Genomic DNA, 22,399 nt, shown 5'->3' on the forward strand with positions numbered 1-22,399 from the left:
CAGTGTCATGGAGTTTTTATTATTATTTTCCCTCCACCTTCAATGGCTCTGTAGAATAACAGCTGTTGCACAGAGATCTGGACATATAATACCGGAATTATGGCTAAAAAGCTCTGTGCCGATTCTGTTCATTCAGAAGTACTGAACACGATTCTTCTTCTTCAGGTTGGCCATTGATATATCTAGGCAGAAAAGTGTATAAGCAAGCTTTATGTTCCACCGAGCACTGTCAAAATAGCCCAGTCATTCATAGTTAAAAATATATGTATTTGAACAGTCATTTATGCAAGTGAAACTATTTGAGAAGGAGATCAAGTGAGTAAAATTTTGTACATACAGAATATGAATGGAAAGTGGTTCATGTGCTTGCCATTTCTTACATTCAAAACTTTGTAAGTGTTCATTCAATAATACAAGCCACTTCACAAGTAGCACACACACACACACACACACACACACACAAATGCACGCACTTTCCATTTTTACAAGATGTCTTTTCTCATATTGCTTCAGACTCACTATTTCTCACTGGTACATAAATGCCACTTGCTGGTCAGCAAGAATAAAGTAATCAATAGTAAAAAATAAAAATAAAAATCAATATACATGTATATTTGAACCGGACCATATATCAAACACTGCAGTTCAGCCTATTTAGATTTTGCTATTGAGCAAAACTGAAGAAAAGTATTTAGGAAAGCTAGTAATAACATTTCTCAGATAGTGAAAGCTTTATAATTTTTATCAATGGCTGAACATATAAGGCTTGACAGCTTATATGTGGGACCCATTTGTCTTTATAGTAACCGAACAAATCATAGTAATAAAAGAAATAAAACATTCTTTTATTTCTCAACTAAATCATACCTTTACATTTTCTCCAAAAAGAAGTAAGAAAAGACAAAATGTCTAAAATGAAGCCTTAAAATTTTTAGAGTGGCTTTATGTATCTGGCCTCAGTGATCTCCATAAACGAACTCTTTATATAAACCCTTGCATTTTTTATCAACTTTCTCAGCTGAGGTATATGCTTGCCTGTGTACTGAAAATCCCTGCCAGGATCCCAGAAAACCTCAAAAAGAAGTTCCATTCACTCCAGTGGTCTTAAGAGAGATCTTTAAAGCTCATGGGTATTTGAAAGGAATGAGTGGATGAGGAGTCAAGGAACAAAAATTGTGACAAAATTACTTATGTACTTGTAATTTTGTAATGTCAGAACCAAAGGATGGTACATTGTACACTGTGCATAGTTTGTCATTTTAGTATGATTGTGGCTAATGCTAGATGCCTGGGTTGAGGTGTTTTCTTGTCCAACATTAGCATGTTTATTTATTGATAGAATTTATATAGCTGTCCTCTTATAATTAATTCCGGATGGCTCCCAATCAATTTCTTACACTTTACTCAGAACAAACATTTCTCTCTCCAGCATTCTCATGCTTTCAGTTACTGAGTTCTTTTTTACAACTGTACCCTGAAATTCAAGCAATTTTGTTTGATGCCACACTCTGATGTTGCTGGCTGGAATGTAGCAAATCAAGTGCAAAAACTGTGGAATGGATACAAAGGGCATAAAATTGGGGAGAGGCTAGGTGCGCTCCATTAAAAAACACATCATTCCTCAGCATCATTACCGCTTGACCACTAAAACAATAAATAACCTAACATTTATTGTTAGGTTTATAAATGGGAGTGTATTTAGTTTGGGAACACAAGAACTTTCATTGGCCAAGTTTGCATTTGTGGGAGGGGAGCTGAAGGCCAGTGATCATTGAAGTCTTATCTCACATATAAACAGGTGACCTGTACTAGGGATTTGAACTGCCGAACTACTGGTCTTTCGAATGGACAAGTTCAGTATCTTAGCCACTGAGCCACCTAGTCAGGCTATTGTGGGTATTACTTTTCTTTTTTAATCGTGATAGCCCTTTTTGAGGGCTTAAACTAGAGTTTCTATGGGCTTTCCATCCCAGAATACTTTCAGTATTCAGCAATCATTTCTCAAAGAGGTTTGGAATAGGGGGCTCATATTGGTTGTAAGCTGGGGCTCTCAAATTGCCGTTCTATAATTTACTTAATCCTTTATAATAACTATGAACATAGGCAAAACAGAATTAAATTATTCAGGAACATTTTGGAATGATTTATCCTAAGTGTAGAATTTGGACTACTTGGCACAGATTTTGATTTCTTTTTTTAATGTAAAAAAACCCACAGAAAATTTAAAAAGGGTATCAGAAAACAATTGCATGAATCAGTCAATTTCATGATGCTACATAAAACTGGATATGGGAACTGGTAAATGGGATCTGTGATCTTCCATACAACCAAAGTACATCTTTCCAGATGAAAGATTCCATAAAACAGAGAGCAATTCCTTAAATGGGAACCACATCACGGTGACACCGAGGTCGTCTTCTATACAGAAGTTATCCCTAAATAGTCAATTGAAGTAGATCTGTCAGTATTCACTCAACGCTTCGTGCTGTTCATCTCTCCCAACTTAGAAAAGGTGAAAAAAATTCTTCAGAAACTGGTGAGTACCTTGGGAAAGTCCAGTTCAAGAGCAGGTCTTCAGTTTATGTTCATGTTCTCTAGACAGATGTAGTTGTTACAAGTTTGCAAGTAGTGGAGGAGCTCAAGTTGTACCAATAAAAAAAATAAAAATAAAAACCAACCAACCAACGCCCCCCCCCACCTCCTCACTTTGTCTTTTGGACATAGTAAGCAAAATTGTGGCACTAAAATACATTAGTCAGTGCACCTGTATTAGTCACACATGTGAACGTGATTAATATGAGGGAAACAAACGTGTCATTTTTCAGTTCCCAGTTAATTTTGCCAATAGCAAAAAAAGGCATTTGCTACGCAGTCCTCAAGGATCAAAATGCATATTTCTAAAGGAAGTTGGCAATCATTCTAAATCTTTTGGTAAAAAGACGCAGTTAAAATACTGCTTAAGCTTCTGAGGTCCCTTCTCCATTTTCATGAGGTTGCAGTTGTTCTCTTTCTTGTTCTTCCTGAGGTGGCCGCACACGTTTGAAGAAACCCACCTATAATGCAGAGAAGACATTATATAGCAGGAACTGGGATAATGTCAGGTGCAAGCAACCACAATAACTCCATGAATAGACCAAAGCAGTTTCTTTATTGTTGATAAAGAACCTTTGTTGTCGATACATAGAAAACCTATTTATAATAATCTCACCAGACTGACTGCATTCTCTCCAGAAGCCATAGATAAAAGCTTTAATAGTCTTGCCTCTGCCATTTCCTCCCTCGAAGCAACACTTTTTACTTCTTCCCCTCCTTTAGTTGATGATTCCACCACAAATATAGCAATTATTACCAAACTTTTCTTTCCATATAAAGCTTGAGCAGGGGTGAAATCCAGAAGGTTCTGACAGGTTATAAAGAACCGGTAGCGGAAATTTTGAGTAGTTCGGAGAACTGGCAAATATCACCTCTGGCTGGCCCCAGAGTGGGGTGGGAATGGAGATTTTGCAGTATCCTTCCCCTGCCACGTCCACCAAGCCACGCCCACAGAACCGGTAGTAAAAAAAATTGGATTTCACCACTGAGCTTGAGGCTAGTGAGCATGTTGATTGTATTGTATCAGATAAGCTGGAAAGATCTGACATACCGTACTGGTATAATCCACTCACACAGAACATGCATATTTGCATTAATTTATGCATGCCAATTTCTATCATTTCCACAGAGACCTTTCAAGCAATAGTCTCAGCCAAGAGAGCAACAGTTTTTCAATTTAATTTTCAGCTTCTTCTTCTTCACAGGAAAAACTGTGGCAAATGGCCATGGACAATATTTGAACAGGTCAATCTTGTCTTCAAGTTGAAATGTTCCAACTTCAGAGTCACTGATCTATTCTCCTTGCTGGCACTATATCCTGCCTGCCCTCCCCACCCCCAAATTTCTGTACCTTTTCAAGCCATAGAAAGGAAAAGAGTCCCACATTTATTTATTTATTTATTTAAAAAGTCTTATACGACTATCCATCTTGCATATAGTAATCCTGAGTGGCTCACAAAAACACAACAAAAGAACCATACAATCAGCATCAAAATAACTCCAGGTGGCCCCAAATATGAATCCCTCAAACCTGAATATTCATCTTTTCTGGGCTCCAGTCACACCTTAGCTCATAACATGGGGGGAAGAGCCAAATCTTTCAGGCCTTTTGGAAAGCTAGAAAGGTAGGGTCCTACTGGAACTCCACCGGGCAGGGGCAGGCATGGAGAAAGCATGCTTCGTAGGCTCATAGTGTAACTGAATAGACCTCAAGTACCTCAACTGTCTTTGATATTTCCGGAAGGGCCAAAAAATCATAGAGAGGCTGCCTCTCAATAACCAGGCTTTATGCTATGAAGGTCTTTATAGATAATAGACAGCATCTTGAACTGCACCCATTACGTTTTGGGGGGGCTTTCCAAAAAGTGAACTTTCTCAATCACAATGAAAACCTATCTATTTATTTCAATCTAACAAAGCTAATACTCCCCCAGTTCATAGTTATGAAACTTTCAGGTCTCCACGCTGGATTAAAATCGGAGATTAATTCAAACATTTTGTTTATTTTTAAGAAAAATGGACAGGATTTCATTAAATACTCACTTACCTTGTGCATTATAAAAACCAGAAGGGCCAAAAGTAATAATCCTGCTAAGACAGCTAGTATGATTACCCATACTTGTACTGTCATTGGTGCTGGCTGAATACCCCACAAGATGTCTGTGGTAACCTAAAAAAGGAAAGAAATGTCAACATATTTTACTGAAAAGCGGGTCAGATAAACTGGGTCAGGGATATAAATAGAAACTTCACAACGTGGTACAAGATTTTCACCACCATCTGATAGGCTGAACTACATATTCCACAATGAAGGTCAGAGAAGAAAATTTAATTGGCTTATGACTGAAGACCTATGGATGTTCTCTGTGCTGTAACAGAATCTGTAGAATCAAGCTTTCTAAAACATTTTATAGAAATAAAAAGTGCATGTTTCTAGCCCTTAAGACAACAAGGATATTTATTTATTTATTTATTTATTAATTAAACTTTTATACCGCCCTTCTCCCGAAGGACTCAGGGCGGTGTACAGCCAAGATAAAAAGCAATAAATATACAAAGTTAAAAATCAATTAAAAAAACTTATTCAATGGTGGCCGAATTAAAACCGTCAAATTGACAAACCTAAAATACCCCATATAAAATTACAGAAGATTTAAAAATTTAAAATTAAAATTTAGAAATTTAAAAAGTCTAAAAAATCAGTCCAGTCCCGCTTGAATAAATAAGTGAGTTTTTAATTCCCGACGAAAGGTCCGAAGGTCAGATATTTGGCGCAAACCGGGGGGGAAGGTCGTTCCAGAGAGTAGGTGCTCCAACAGAGAAGGCCCTTCCCCTGGGGGAAATGTTTGAAAGACTAAGGGACTGGAATTCAGAAGGTAGGGAGACACAACTTGAACAAAGGGATGGAGACAGAATCTTGGCGTATCTCCTACTTTGCCTTCTACTTGAGATTCTCCATCCAGCTGAAAGTCAAATGCACATGGGTATCTTAGGAAGTTTGTGCATGATATTATATAGGTCAAAATGGAAGGCCTTTAAAGCACAATGTTTTCTGTCTTAATTTTATTGGCTTTTATGGAACGAAATTAAATGCACCCCGTGATTGCCAAGTGAAGACTATTCTAAACTGCACTATCAAGTAAGACTGCCTAGTCACAACTAGATTTTTTTTTATAAATAGGAAACTTAAGCAAGTGTTATTGCGCATTTAAACAGCTGCTCCCCTCCATCCCCAACAAGTCAGTCCAAATTGGACAGCAGTCTTTAGATCACGTCCAAAGCTCTTTAAAAGGCTCAAATTTAATAAACACTTAAGCAGCATGTAATCAGATGGTATAAATCTGACTAGCAACTGTGTCATATAGCCTAGCAAAAACAGCAGAAGCTGATCAGATTATTGTTTCATTTCATATTAATTACACTGACAATGTTAAAACTACTTTTGATTATCAAATGGCTTACTATTGTAGAATTCTGGACATCTTCAGGAAAAGAAAGATTCTTGTAGGGGAACTCGATGACATTGAAAGAAGCTGATGACTTGAGAGAATAAGAGTGATTTTGGTTTTCTTTCTGTCATGGGAATAATTACAGAGAAATGTTTTATTAAAATCAGCTATTATCTGTACTCAGGAGCAGAGTGAAACTACAGGAACATCAGATACTTACAGTCATAAAAGTCTGAGCCCAAAGGCGAGATTTCAAATAGAGAATTGCGGTTTTTCCCCTCTCTAGGCGACCAACTTGGCAAAATATTTTTAAACAGTCTGCATTTCCACAACCCTGGCATTTAAAAAAGAAGGAGGATGAAAAGAACAGTTGGTTTTATTTAGTTACTCAGCTACTTGTTAGATTTAATTTACATATTATTATTTTCTAGCCCAAGAGTTGGTGATACAACCACACAATCACACAAAGTTCCATGCAGAAAATGGGCAGAATTTAAATTGCATGGGTGTGGTTGCTATCATGATTTTTTTGACCAATGGATGCTCTGGTAATACCCATAAAATTATATTGTGCAGCTGGTAGATTTCCTTCTTAAAAAATTTACTGAGGGAAAAAAAGATAGAGAAACAATTGAAAGAAAATATCAGAATTTTAAATGGGCTTTTCTGGCTTCTGCACCTCTGTATTATTTGATTTATAAATCAGGATTGTAATACCAAAAATTATGTTTTACGTTTTTAGTTGAGATCCATATGATGTGATCTTCAAGCAAAATTAAGTAAAAGGGAACAAATTGTCTCTTTTCACTGCTCTTCCTTTCATCACACCTTTATAATGAAGCACTTTTAAAAAATACGGTGCCATCACCCTTGAAATAAGTTCTTAATACATCCTTTTAAGAATTCTAGTGTTCCCCAGGAATGTCTGGAAAAATGATTTTTAAATAAAAAAATATTCAGCTGGCAAATCAGTTGCAGCAGCTTGCATATCACACATCAAGGCAACATGAAGTGCAGTGAGGAGGCAGCATTAAATCATCCCTGCTAAGGATCATTGAGACCCAACTTTTTTGACACTGCAGTGGCTGGGGTACTGCAATAAGAACTTCTCCACATGCAGGCTGTACTTCAGCTTGCCCCTGCTGGATATTATACTATACGACCATAAGGAGAAATGATGAGCTGGATGCAACAGAAAAAGGAGTTCCTTCAAGCCCCTCTTTTTCCACCAGAAGTCACACATTAAGAAAGCTTACAAACAACTGTTCCTAACAGCAGCTCCCAAACTTCTCTTTAAAAAAAAAAAATTAAATTTCCAAAAGTTAAAATATATAATACAAAAAAACAACAACCCCACAATACACAAAAGCAAAAAATATAAAACAAACAAAGACAAATGCATCGAAAATACAATACTCATAACAGCTTTTTCTACATCGGTATCTCTATCTTGTTTAACCTCTATATACAGATTTTACTTCTAAGTATCTCAATCTTAAACTAACGTCCTTATTTAAATTATCTTAACCTCTATTCAAAATTCAATCTCATAGCAAAAATCTCCCTTAAGTTTTATGTTTCCAGCCAGGAATACCATCTATTCCATATTCGATAGTACTCAGTATCTTCCCTCTCCTTCATTTCCATAGATAATCTGTCTATTTCTGCACATTCATATTTTTTTTATTATAAAATTTGGTCCGGTGGGATATCTGGATGTTTCCAATTCTGTGCTATCACAATTCCATTTGCTGTCAATATGTGTAATATGATATATTGTATATTTTTTCCAGTTTTCCTTCCAGAATGCCCAATAGAAATAGTTCCGGTTTTCTTTCTATCTTCTGCCCTGTTATTTCATCCAGCCATTTTTTTATCTTCCCCCAAAATTTCTTAATCTTAGGGCAGGTCCATCACATGTGGTAGAACGCCCCTTGTTTGTGACCACATCTCCAACAATTCGGGGACCTATTTGAAAACATTCTGGCCAATCTTGCTGGTGGCAAATGCCATCTGTAAAACGTTCTGTAAATATTTTCTTTATAAGCAGCTGACGGCTTGTAGTTTCTCTCCCACAATCTATCCCATTGATCCAGATAAATATTATGTCCAAAATTTCTTGCCCAACTGATCATTGTTTCTTTGGCAGTTTCTTCTTCCATTTTGAATTTTAACAAAAAATTATACATTTTTGAAATCATTTCCCCCCAGATCCTAGTAATATCTTATCTAGTTCCAATTGTTCTCTGTATATGCCAAATTCTTCCTTATCTTTTTTAATATTTTGTTCTGATCTGTAAGTATGGCTGTTGTGTATGGACATCCTTTATGCAAGGAAGCAAGAGCCTCTGATTGGTCTAATTGCCGGCAAGACGCCAGCGGGAAATCAGGACCTGCTGATTGGTCCGTGCACTGACAGCTGAGTATAAAGAGCTGTCAGTGCCTCAGATGGCTTCGCTCTAGCCTAGCCAGCCTAGCTGTCAACAAACAGAGCTAGTCACATTAGCTTAATAAAAGGTTTTAACTGTTCCTCTGCTGGCCTCCTTTCTTCTGCCTTGTTTTGCAAACAGAACAATGGCCATCAATCTATTTTTATTCCTTGTTTTCTTAGACCGTGTTCTGACTTTAAATTTCCAATTTCATATAATAGCTCTGAGTATCTTACTATTTCATTTAAGTCCAATACATTGAGATAGATTATGGCCTCCATTGCTGATATCCAAACTGGAACTTTCATACAGTGATTTTTTTTTATAATATCCCAAATATTGATCAGAGCATTTTGCGTCTGGAAGTATGTATGCGTCTATATTTTCCCCTCCGAAAGGAACGCATGCCATCCCAATTGGAGGTCATGGCCTTCCAGTATTAAAATTATCTTATTTCTTAACTGAATCCAATCTTTTAACCAAGTTATTGCGGCTGCCTGATAATATAATTCCCAATCTGGTAGACCGAAGCCTCCTTTCAAGCTCCCGAACTTCTCTAATTCAATCTTGATTTAAGGATTAACAAGTTAAAGACTGGTTTTCCATTGGATTAATGATACTATAATATCAAATATTTCCGCTTTGGTTTTTCTATTGTTTAGAGCCTGCTGCATACTGCCTGCATATATTCCATGTATTACTCTCAACTATATCTTGCTGTATTTGGCTTTTATTTGGCCCAGATTCTAATTTATATTTCTACCAGGTAAAATTTACCAGATTCTTAAGTCACTGGATTTAATTTAATTATTCAGAGGCACTCTGTTCTACTCTATTCATAGCTGAGACATCTCTAAACTAAAGGGAGATGTCTGTTGAAGATGTGAACTGTTTTGAACATATCACATTTTATTAATCTTTTATCGATATTGACATTTTGAACTATTCATTGAAAAACATCCAGAAAATTTCATTTCCACTTAGAGTCTTAAAAGACTGAAATAGTTTAAACATTCTATAGAGAGAAGAGATGGAGTCAGAAACAGAGAAAGACAAGAGAGACAAACAGGGAGACAGGTAAGCAAGGAGGCAGATAAGATTCCCTATAGCTCTCAACAAAGAAAAGAAGTTGTTCAATCAGTAAAGTCTAGGGCTCAGAGAAAAAGAGAGAAAACTAAAGAAGAAGCAACTGTGCTATCAACTTGCTCAGCAAGTAGCCCTTATTTTCTGTCAATTTATTCTGGCAATAAATTGATTCACAGAATACTCCTAAACATCTAGTCCTTCTTCTAAAATATTGACAAAGGACTGTTTGCAAAGAAGTTAGCACAAAGACTTTACCAAAGTTTGTACATTTTCCTCTGGAACACTTAGATCTCTCCGGTGGATTTGATGATTGCGGATATCTTCTCCAGTAAGTGTTTCATTCCTTTCATCTTGCTGAGAAGTTGATACCTGTATAAATAAGATTACTAGCATATTTCCTGAACAAACTGCCAATGCTGTTAATACACATTTATTTGTGAACATAACAATATGTGATCTATTGGAACATGTGGTGTGCCTTGTTCTCTTAACCACGTAGAACATCAAAGACACAATGTCAATGAGGACGCCAGAAGAAACACTGGGATGAATGAAATCAATGCATATAGTGGCACAGTAATTAGAGTGCAGTACTTCAGGCTATTTCTGCTGACTGCCGTCTGTCTGCAATTTGGCAGTTCAACTCTCACCAGGCTTAAGTTTGACTCAGCCTTCCATCCTTCCAAGGTAGGTAAAATGAGGACCCAAATTGTTGGGGGTAATATGCTGACTCTGTAAACCGCTTAGAGAGGGCTGTAAAGCATTGTAAAGCAGTATATAAGTCTATGTACTATTACTATTGCTATACACCCCAAAATGATAAACAACATAGAAAATGTTGGGGAACACCTATAAAGTCACATAATATTTCATGCATTAACCCTACAATATGGAAACCAACTGGTTGCAGCAATGAGGAAATGCAATAATTTTTGCTATTAGTTCTGTGGGTGTGGCTTGGTGGGTGTGGCTTGTGGGAGTGTCATGTGACTGGGTGGGCATGGCCAACTTTTTTTTATTTAACTTTTTAAAGCATTTTTTACTACTGATTTGCTCAAACCTGTAATAAAAAAGTGCTTTAAAAAGTAAAAAAAAAGGTTCCAATGATCGCATGGCACAGCTATGATCGTTGGAACCTTTTTTTTTTTTAACTTTTTAAAGCATTTTTTTACTACCAGTTCTCCCAAACCAATAGTTTTTATCACTACCGGTTCCCTGAACTGGTAGCATTTCATCCCTGAGTTGCAGATTTCCTTAAGGAAACAAAGAGTTGCCACAGTCTTCTTAAACATGGGTTGAAGCTGCCTCTTCCAGCCATTTTCATAGGTCACACCAATGTGATCACTCTATTTATCAACTTAGTACAGGTGACACTGCTATCTCATTAAAAAAATGTCCTCTGTTGATGCCAAACATGCTTTATTGGTACAATTATTGACAATAATCCTTATAGTTTAACACATAGACAGATGGACAGCTTGGTATTCAGACAATTGGAACAGGCTTTCCTTTTACCTTAATTTTTAGTGGGTTAATCTCCATATCAGATGTACAGTTCATGGGTCCTTCAATTTCATATTTGATAATATATAAAAGGGTATTGTTGTTGTATTTATATGGCCACTGAAGATTGAGCATCAGCTTGCTGAAGGTACTTGGACCGTTGTTTCTGAGCTAACAAAGAAGTAGAAAATGAATCAGTTTAATAGGAACCATGTTCAATGAACCAGTCAGCTTCCAAAGCAGGCTTGCACAGATTGTGACCCAGTTAGCAAAAAGCAGCCGGTCTCTGCATATAACTCCATGAAATATTTCATTTTACTACTTGAAGCCGGTCAACAACAAGCAAATCTCAAGACTTTTCTATGCTGCTTAGAAGTGCAAACCAAACTAGCTTAAGAAACCCTTTCAGGATTTCAACCCTTTCCTTCTCATTTGCCAGGGTGATCGCCAGGCAAAATTAGCATGGTTCTGATTGGCAGATTCCCTTGCTTTTGATCCTCCCACCGATACCATGAAAACAGGCACCAAACAAAATCTTTCAGAAAATGAGGTTTCGATCAATAAACCTTTTGCATGAGCCCATCTCTATTGATTCCCTCATGTACTTGACAGTTTGATACACCTACCAGTGGGACTGGCAAAAGAAATACCAATATTTTATCATGCGTACAATTTGTGGGAAAACTCTTTGTCAATTTTATTTAGTTAAAAACATTCAAATTCACTTTCTTATCAGTGAACTTAAAAAAATTGCCTTTTACTATTTCACCAATGAACTTGTTAAAAAAATACTCCAGAATTTCATATTCTGCCCATCTCTTTCCCCCTATTTTTGGCTCTTTTTCTAACCATTTAATCACATCATGGCCAGGTGGCTGAATGGAGCAGAAGTAAGAGAGAGAAATGGTCATAGAAAAATAGCTTGATGGTCCAATCGGGAAATGAAGGAAAAAACAATCAAACAAACAGAGGAAAAGGATTTTTCAGAAGGAAGCTGACAAACTTGGGATAAAATAATTGTGCAGGGCAGTAACCAGCGACAAGAGAAACAGAATGTTCTTGACACAAAGCAGAGAAACCACATAGACAAAATTTTATTTTCCTTCTATGAAATGAAATACAGAAGGTGAACTGGATTGCACTATTTGTGCCGGTGCAAACTAATTAGCACTGATCGTGGTGTTGCTATGGAGTTGGCTGGCTTTAGTAATTTGACAAATAAATAAATAATCAATTCATAGTATAAAACAATAAGTGAAGGTTGCACCCTAGTAGACTGAGTGTGAATAGAAGGTGAAAAGACACATTCCTTCCCATAAAGAAATGATAAGAGCCACATATACATGGTTGAGCATGCAGATCAACCCATAGAATGTAGCAAAGTATGGGCTCCATTTAGCTTAATAGGCCTGGGATAGAGTGTCAGGGTTCCAAGGAACACCCCCAACAAAATAAGGCTCTGAGGCTTGAGGTTCCTCAAAGTTCCAATTTATTAGAGATGTCATGTTGGCACAGCTGGGAAATCTGAAATCTGATTTCTGAAAGCTTCTAGGTTTTCCACACCCAGTTGACAGTTCACAGCCCTGCCCCACACCCACAAGTTCATCACATTGTCCAATCAACTCTTCACACTCAATTGGATACAATCTTCAGGCAGTCTCCATCAGATGCAGGATGTCCTTGAATACGGAATGTTGTTATGACTAACTTTCTACCGCTCCAACAACAACCCCCTCCCAACTTCTCCAGCTAAAATATGTGGCAGTTAAGAAGCAAAAAGAAAATTGCCTTCCAAACATGACATAGAGAAGGTTAGAAATATGACCTTGATAATGGTAAACACAGTTACAGAAGGCTGAAATATTCCACATATGTATCGAACTGGCCATGCCAGTTGGAGTATGCTGGTGTTGAAATCCAGTACTTCCAGAGGGCAAAAGGTTAAAGACAGCAGGAGTAAAGGAGTGCCTGAAAAAGGTGCTTGGCTTTTCCTTTGGAAATTTGTAGACTACCAACAACTTACTGGTACAACAAGAGATAAAAGTGGAAAAAAACCAACTTTCTGTATCTTCAGATCTATGATCATTATTTACCGTTCTGAGGGTCAACATACCTCATAGATGTGTTGAACTAAAGGCCCTATGTCATCCTCTGTTTCTGGATTTTCTTTTGGTTGCCAGTTGGGAATTGGAAGGAAAATATGATCAGGAGAAGAGACCCTAAATTGGGTGAGGAACAAACAGGGATGAATGGACATGGTACATGGAGCAGAACTCTCAAATCAAGGCAGAGGTTGTGAAGGGATCAGGACTCACCCTCTGATTTCTACAGCAGCTGAAATGGCCAGGTCCACTTGATACGAGCTCACTGGGCTTAGGTTGTTAAACAAATTGGAGCTGTAAAATAATGCAGTTACATGGTAATATTCAAGTTATGATATGCCATCAGATTCAGAAGTTTGGCTATATCAGACATGTAGCACTGAATACTATTCAGGAGTTATGTTTTCCTGTCCCTTTCTTTTTTTCTCCAGTCTTTTAAAAATGTGCATAAGTGTTCCCTCCTGCTGTTCTGCAGGACATCAAAAAGGACGTTTATAAATGGAATACTCTCCTCAAAGGAAATAGTCTGAATAATCCAGGCTCCTAGATGCCCAGTAAGGATGGCAAAATTGCTCTTCTTTTCATAGTTGTATTTGTAAGATCAGTTATTGGAGTCTTTTTGCATAAACATCCCAATGTGTTAGGTAAGATTCACATGTTTAGACAGGTCTTGAAGAAATCTAAAATAAGAATGTAATTCATTATCTAAACTCATTTCCTCCTCTTCCTGTTCCGCTAGCCATTATTTACTTGCAAGCAAATCAATATATTACTTTTCCAGCATATGCAAGGATGTGAAAATTAAACCTTTGTGGTTAAAAATAATATATTACCCATGTAGGCCAAACCTATGTTGCCAAAATTAGCTGTTTTAGAGTGTATATTTATTGTTCAATATCTATAAATCTTCCTAGTTTGGGGTAGAACTGTAGAAAAGTTAGAATCTCTAAAGTGCTATATGTTGTCTATGCAACATACAACAAAGCAGAAAAACTCAGTTTTAGTTACCTTGTGAAATGCAAGGAAGGAATGGGTCAAATGAACCTTCAGTACACTTGTATTTCAAATTGGGTTTGGAAGTTATTGGTAATCATAATGTAGGCGTTACTTCACCATAACAAACTTGTCCCATCAACAGCCTAGCTGTTGTATTCTAACAGCCTCTGAGCTGCCCACAATGAGTATACTGCAGTAGTCCAATCATTGTTGATTTAGGTGTCAGTAATCATTGCCAGGGTACTGTAGTCTAGGTAGTGATAAATAGCTCATGAGCTGAACAAAAGTAATTTTCAAGCATTACCTCATTTTCATTTTCCCTCTTTTTTCCATCCCCACAAACATTCCACATTTCATTTGTTTTCCTCCCTGTCGCTAATGGGCTATTAACCCTAAATTAAAAACATACACTAAAATTCCTACCACTAATACCATAGTTAACCACAACTACTCTAAAAAAAGGTTTAGAACAAAGTCAAGAACCAACTCTTTAAATACAAAGACCACCAAAACTATCAAATAAAAGGACACTCTGAATTATTCCAGTTCTGACAGTAATGACCCAAAAAGCTAGAAATGAAACTTAATGAGTAGAAATTGGAAATATATATATTTAAGACTAAAATACTATGCTCCTATATTTTAATCTCTTACCACAGGTCCATATTTTAACATACTAAGCATAACAATAATTTGTAATAATCATATTTAGTAATAACAAAATACATGCTGTTAAGTATTCCTTACCTACGGATCTGTAGATCAAACTTGACAGAAGTATCCATCTCAGATTGTTGATGAACACTAAAATGAAGACCAGCTGAGAGCTTTAACACAAGAGAAAATATACAGGTTTTAATAGGCAACATCCAGAAAGAGACTGAAGCTTGGATACTAGCTGTGAATCAAAGTGTGATGTTGTCTCTCTATCCCAGGAGTGTCAAACTCACGTTGTCACGGCATCCTTAATTGAAATGTCAGGACTTTTTTCCTCTTCATTAAACTGGGTGTGGCTGTGGCCAGCATGTGATGCATCCAGCCCATGGGCTGGGAGTTTGACATTCCTGCACTATCCCATTCTAGCAAGCCGTATTCTATGGATGGGTTCCCCCTTCTTTTATCCAAAGACAGCAAACAAGGAGTTGAATTCATTCTTACTTTTGTTCCTGCTTTCATGGGATTTCCAAGATCACAGACAACCAATCGAGTTTGATTCTCAGTCTTAAATGCACATGAAAGTCTTGCGAGAGCCTGCAATGAATGCAAATCCCCCCCCCAAAAAAATTAAATAGCCAAGGTACAATAGTTCATTTTGTATACCAGATAAAGTGCTCATATATATCATAAAATAATCATGATACATAAAATAATAAATTAATTGGCTTAATTTATTAGTCATTTGATGCAACAGTAAAAAAATGTGCATCTGCATTTTCTTCTGAAAGAGTGAATTAAGTCTGTAGTCTAAATTATTCACTTATCCTTACATTTTTTCAAACAGCTTCAGTCATAATTATAATTACATACTTAGGCATATGATGCAAAATTTTGTAAATATATATCACGTCATTAATTTGGATTTAACAGAAATTCAGAAGTAACAGAGTTCTTGTCCCCTAAACATCCCACAATATATTTAGGTTTTGCTGCATTATATTCTTTTTGTGGCCATCCAGACTTCTAATATCAAAAACTTACAGAAATTCCAATATGTTTACATTTTCCTTGGTTGACAATGTAAAACTAAACAAAATCCAGTAATAGCTTTTCAAAGGCAGAAAAGCTGAACTAAGTATGTTTTTGTTAAGAAGCCATTACAGAAGAATTCCAGCAACTGTGGTATATCAAACGTGAGACCAATGTTTAGTGAAATCAAGATTAGAAGAACATGTTATATCTTTCTTCTGCCCAAACAATGTAACGGGCTACATGGTTCTCTCTTTGAGGAAGAAAACCTGGTTTCCATTTGTATTTAAGTGATGGACTGATCTGTTATCAGCTCTCATACAAGATCTAGAAGAATAGCTGGATCGGAAACAGATATGGAGACTTTCTGCATTGAAAGCATACACTGAAGCTTTGAGAGATTACTCCAATGAGTAGCAATAATAAGATCATTCACGTAGATCCACAAGACTTACCTCATTGTTGCGAACTATACCAATGAAGTCTGCTTGTGGTGGGATAGTTACAAAGAGTTCAGCTTCATAGGCTCCCTCGCCTAAGTTCTGAGTGTTGACAATTAGGGTTAATGGATTGTCGTCTCCAATGTAGATTTGCTTCTGATCACTGCAAAAGACCAAGACAAAATAAAAGGGATCCCACTTGATCAAAATATTTTCCCAAATAAATAAGACCTGTAGTCCAATGCCAGGTTGGGAAATGGCTGTTTCTACCTCCATAGAGTTCTTTTCAGGAGTATTCTGAAGCCCAGAAGCAGATTAGATTGTCATCAAATACAAATGCAAAAATTACAGGCAGCTATATAGTAGATTCTCATACTTTGGATAACAATAACCATGAGAGAAAATAAAGAAGTTTTTCTTTTTTCTTTCTGTTTCTATTACCATTATGGCAATTAGGATTTTCTGAAAGCTTCAAAGAAGTAAAAGTACAACTATTCTTTGCTATAGAAGAAGGAATCTGAAACCCTGAATTCTGCTGCCTTGAGTCATCCTAAATTTTAATAATGTTTATGATCCTAGGCATGATTGATTGATTGTCCAGTTTCAATTCTTAGTGAAAAACATAGATTCTCCATGATCTGTACTTAAGCTGGTCTTTCAAGACCTCCAGTGATGCATCCATCACCATGGTAATTAAGTCCGTCCATCTTGTTTGGGTTGTCCTCTTCTCTTTCTTTCCACCTTCCCTAGCTTTAGAGCTGTCTTTAGAGAGCTAGGTCTTTGCACAATGTATCTGAGGTAGGATAATTTGTACCTGGTCATGTGTGCCTTGAGTGAGAACTATGGATTGATTTGTTCAACGATCTGTTTGTTTGTTTTCTTGGCTGTCCACAGTATTCCCAGGAATCTTCTCAAATGCCAAAATTCAAAGGTGTTAATGTTTTTTTCTGTCTGACTTCTTCAAGTCCAAATTCTACACTTCCATCTTGTCTCACACAGACTACTACTGCACTGTTTTAATCTTTTTAGGTTTAGAACCTTCACGGCTGTCAGCTCGCAAAGCATCCCTACCTGCTCTGGAGTTGCCATAGGCCAAGGGGGATGGGAAACTGGTGAAACGGCACAGCAGCCAAAAACAGATGCACATTCCAAACTTATCTCCCTCAAGGCTGTATTCCGGGGATACTTATAGTATTCGAAGGGGAGTGACCTCTAACGCATGAAATTGCTCCGATGGCGAATGTGATTGATGACATACCCTGGGCAGAGTGGGGGAAAACAGGGTCATAATTACGTAAATTACGTAGGGTCAGAGCTGGCTTCACTTGGGACCGTGCCCGACATAAAACTCCTAATAAATGACTGGATTTCTTTTGAAGCTTGGCTCAAGATTCATGATTTAATTAGGACATCCCTCGGAACCCTGACAACAGCATCTGAATATCTTGTCCAAGGTCTTCATGGCTGTTCTACCAAGCATTATCCATACAAAAAATACTATCCTGGGCTTTATCTTTATGCTTAGGAGCAATTAATGAAGCTATGGGAACCACTTTTACGTAACACAGAAGTTCATGTCTGAGTCCCAACACATTTTTCCCCTTATAAGCTAAGGCAATCTGGGATAAATGAATATAATTAGAGAAATGACAGGAGGAAGATAGAGATTAACTCTATAAGTGCTTATCATATCTCAAAGGTTGCCTCTTCTTTGTATCTTCTTCCTGTAGATTCAAGATTTCTGTTTGTGATGGTAAACTTATATTTTATATAGGCACATTAAAAGCTACATGACAGGACACACAGAGTGGAAAAAGGAAGGTTCCAATAGAACTTCTCTCTGTTGCTAATTTCCCCTCCTTTGACAAAATGATTTTTCTTTAAAATGGGATAATATATTTTGTTGCTCATCTGGAGTTTACTCTCAAACTGAAAGTGATTTAATCTTTTGTATCCCAACAGGTGTAGTTTAAAAACATTACAACAGTTGCACGTTTGGAGGACTGAACTCTGTCTTTTAAAAAAACAAAAACGAATATACAAATACATTTAAATTTATTTAATTTCTTTTAGTGTAATTTAAACCATAAAGTCTCTAATCACAGTTTCCAGGATAGCTAAAACACAAAATTATTGTTAACAAGCAATCTTTGATTTAACATCATGAATTGTTCTGAAAATGATATACTGTCTTGTTTGTTAACAAGGCAATGAGCAAGGCAATCAACAGAGTTTCTCAGTGTAAATAAAACAATCAGATTTAAATAAATGCTTCCTATCTTCCATCAAAAGTGAAAGGGCTGCGCACATGGGCTAAAGAGTCTTTCATTTCTTACTTTGAAAAATAAGGTATAATATGCTGAATTGAGTCAACGTTGGCAAATCAAGATGAGCATGAAATACTGAACTCCAAACATTTCACCATTAATACAGCATTCAGCTCGCTTGGCAGACGTATCCCAAACATGATTTAGCTAAATCAGAATAAATATTGCAGACCAGAATGAAGCCTCTCAATGCAACTGATTGCCCACTACCCAAGTGTGGAGAATATAATATAACAACAGAGTTGGAAGGGACCTTGGAGGCCTTCTAGTCCAACCCCCTGCCCAGGCAGGAAACCCTACACCATCTCAGTCAGATGGTTATCCAACATTTTCTTAAAAATTTCCAGTGTTGGAGCATTCACAACTTCTGCAGGCAAGTCGTTCCACTTATTAATTGTTCTAACTGTCAGGAAATTTCTCCTTAGTTCTAAGTTGCTTCTTTCTTTGATCAGTTTCCACCCATTGCTTCTTGTTCTACCCTCAGGTGCTTTGGAGAACAGCCCGACTCCCTCTTCTTTGTGGCAACCCCTGAGATATTGGAACACTGCTATCATGTCTCCCCTAGTCCTTCTTTTTATTAAACTAGACATACCCAGTTCCTGCAACCGTTCTTCATATGTTTTAGCCTCCAGTCCCCTAATCATCTTTGATGCTCTTCTCTGCACTCTTTCTAGAGTCTCAACATCTTTTTTACATCGTGGTGACCAAAACTGGATGCAATATTCCAAGTGTGGCCTTACCAAGGCATTATAAAGTGGCACTATGCAGCCCAGAACTATGTTGGCTTTTTTAGCAGCTGCTGCACACTGCTGGCTCATATCTAAATAGTTATCCACTAGGATTCCAAGATCCCTCTCACAGGTATTACTATTGAGCAAGGTACCACATATACGGTACCTGTGCATTTTGGTTTTTTTGCCTAAATGTAGAACCTTACTTTTTTCAGAGACCTTAGAATCTTTTCTCTGGGTTTCCTCCTTCCATGCTTCCAAATTAATATATCCTTGGCTGGTTGCTTGATGTTCAACTGCCGAGACACACAAGGTAGGTCTGTCTAGCTTGAGAATCACTATACTCTGCCTTGCCAATTTCAGTTTTTATGCTCTCATCTTCACATTTGTGCTTATTTATGGAGGTATCTTTTTTTTTATGTACACTGAGAGCATATGCACCAAGACAAATTCCTTGTGTGTCCAATCTGTTCTGTTCTGTTCTATTCTATTCTATTTACTCCTTTGTTAATCATATTTAGATACCTGTAGAATAAAAAATCAACCAGAATTTACCTGTCAATAGTCACTTTTAAATCTGGACGGCAGATATTATCTTCCCCACAATCCAAAAGAATGTGAGCCTAGATTTGAGAAAAAAATAAAATAAAATTCCAAATATCTGACTCTTTATTCTTGTTTTGTTAGATTACTGAAGACTGATGTAACTCACCTTCATTTTACTTTGGCGCTAAGCCAAGTAGTAATATGAAAACTTTTCTTGTGGGAATAAATTTTATAGTAGGGAGAAATAGCAAAATACTTGGTGCTTGCATGCTTGGAAACAGAAACAGTGTTTTTGTTCAACTCAGAAAAATGACATCAAAGAACTACTATGTCTTTTAAAAGAGAAATTGTACAAGCGGTCAGAAAAACTAATCAAAGGGGTGGTGATGGTTTAATATCCTTTCTTTCTCTAATACAATTTCTTTAAAATACCATTAACATAAAAAAAACACCTTGCTGGTTGTAAAAAATATGTATTAAACTCCCCAGCTTTATACCTGTCTGCTAATATTTGCAGGAGTGAACTGGTTGAGGATGGGCTGTAAACCAGTAGAATCCAAAGCAGTTTTGTAATCCAGTTGATATTCCATGAAGATAGTAATTGGAGTAAGCTTATCTCGAAATTCAGATTCATCCTAGAAAGGACAAAATGGGGGTTATGTTTCAAAATAAAACAAAAACCAGAATTGCAGAATTTGGTAAATATGACTTCTATCAAACATTGTCTGCCCTTTGAGGGAGACCCAGTCAGGAAACAGATGTCACAAGTCTGACTGAACTCTACTTTATAGATATAAAATCTAGAAATAGAATCCTGAAGCCTGACTGGTTTTTCTTCTTCCTCCTCCCTATCTCCCTCTTATACGCTGGTGAATTAGAGAGGATCTGTATTTCCTCATCACACTTTCTGTTTCCTGTGCTGAAAGTATGTTTTTGCAGATGTTGTTTCTGTCTAGTTTCTCCACAGTCATTTCTACTGCTCTCTACAAGGGTCTGCCACAAATATTTGCAATCATCTATAAGTACTGCATTAGCCTCAGGGTAAAGAGAAAAATCATCAGCAATAAAAGTCTGGAAAGTTCCAGAGAAATTTATGAGTCAAAGCACCAATGAGATCAATGGGTAAAATGTCTCTTGCTTCTTTAGGTTTAGTTTTCTCTATCTTTGTGCGGAATCGAGACAATTCCAAAGAAAATGTTTGACTCCAAACACTGGATAAAGAAATGTGACCATCCACATGGTTCATGCTCCATTTTATTTACAGCTAGACACATTTGGACATTTTGCATGGGCATAGCCATTCCATTAAAAAAAATATGGAGAAAATATCTATGGTAAAACTAGTTAATGTACAAATCATTAAGTTGGCCATTGACACTGGAAGCTGCTAAGATAAACCATACTACACAACAGAAAAAGCGAATCAGGGCAAAGTACAGTTGTGTATATTTTTACCCTTAAAAAAGCATCAAGTTCTTCACAACTCTTTCGACCTCCTTTGGAGACTGTCATGTTCTTTGAGTGACCCGGTTGTCTGTTGTGGAGAAACAGAGCTCGCCTTATGGCACCTTTTTGTTTAAGTTTGTCCAACAGGAGCTCCACATGGAAAGCTATCACCAAACACAAAAACATTTTAGTAATACAGTCTTTAGATCGGTGTGTTCTCTGCAGCAACCATTAGTGTTTTTCTCAGTACTTGGAAAGGCTGTCGCTGATAGGCATTCAAGGGAGATCAGCACCATTCATAATATGAGTTAACAGGGGTTGCAGAAAGCAAATATGTTGGCAATTGCTCTTGCCCTTTTTACTAGGTATCTTAGAGTTTGTTTGTTTTTAGATGCCTACTTCGATGCCTTGTTCTCAAAGTGAAATAGGAGGTATATGCTCTAGTGCAGAGATCTTGAATTATTATGAGGACTCCATGTTGGACTAGTTGGATTCCATGTTGGACTGGTTCATTAGCCTAAAGGCTCCAACGGACTTTTCATTCATTTATACAAAGGCTACTTATTTTTAATCACTACAGTTTACTCTATTATATATTGTCCTTTGGAAGATGCTGAATCACAATTTCCACCATCCATAGCAGTTCCAGCTAAAGATGAGGGATGGTAGGTATAGCAGTTAAGCAACATTATGGCAGCCTCAAATAGGCTATTTGAGTTGGCAGCTGTTGATGCTGGGGGGCACAGTGCCTGACCTTTCAAATCCTTCCTCACCTATTCTGCCTTTGTGACCTGTCCTAGCTGGGCTCGTAAAATTTGACTTAGAGAGAAGTGGGGCAGTACTTCATGTTTGTGATCTTATCCATGTGCTCAACCCCTCCCATAGAAAGCCCCCAAGCTTTCTTGGATGAAAAGGCTAAGAACAAGCCTCTCAGAGTAAGCAAACAGAATAACATAGTTGGAAGGGATCTTGGGGGTCTTCTAGTCCAACCTCCTGCTCAGGCAGGAAACCCTATACCATTTGACAAATGGTTGTCCAATCTCTTCTTAAAAACTTCCACAGTTGG

General features: G+C 37.2%; 1 protein-coding gene across 1 annotated transcript in view; it reads right to left on the reverse strand.

The window, feature by feature from the left end:
• Positions 1-22,399, reverse strand: part of ITGAV (integrin subunit alpha V) — a 95,460-nt gene continuing 73,061 nt past the window's right edge. Inside the window, exons 17-30 of the mRNA XM_058189166.1 lie at positions 21,343-21,497; positions 20,385-20,522; positions 19,897-19,964; positions 16,299-16,446; positions 15,316-15,408; positions 14,905-14,984; positions 13,375-13,455; positions 13,173-13,278; positions 11,072-11,230; positions 9,812-9,925; positions 6,262-6,375; positions 6,055-6,165; positions 4,640-4,762; positions 1-3,053 (exon numbers count right to left, since the gene is read on the reverse strand). Coding sequence (XP_058045149.1) covers positions 2,958-3,053; positions 4,640-4,762; positions 6,055-6,165; positions 6,262-6,375; positions 9,812-9,925; positions 11,072-11,230; positions 13,173-13,278; positions 13,375-13,455; positions 14,905-14,984; positions 15,316-15,408; positions 16,299-16,446; positions 19,897-19,964; positions 20,385-20,522; positions 21,343-21,497 — 1,586 coding nt within the window. The 3' untranslated portion in view covers positions 1-2,957. The remainder of the gene's footprint in view (positions 3,054-4,639; positions 4,763-6,054; positions 6,166-6,261; positions 6,376-9,811; positions 9,926-11,071; positions 11,231-13,172; positions 13,279-13,374; positions 13,456-14,904; positions 14,985-15,315; positions 15,409-16,298; positions 16,447-19,896; positions 19,965-20,384; positions 20,523-21,342; positions 21,498-22,399) is intronic.

Source organism: Ahaetulla prasina, chromosome 1, assembly GCF_028640845.1.
Source record: "Ahaetulla prasina isolate Xishuangbanna chromosome 1, ASM2864084v1, whole genome shotgun sequence".
NCBI lineage: Eukaryota > Metazoa > Chordata > Lepidosauria > Squamata > Colubridae > Ahaetulla > Ahaetulla prasina.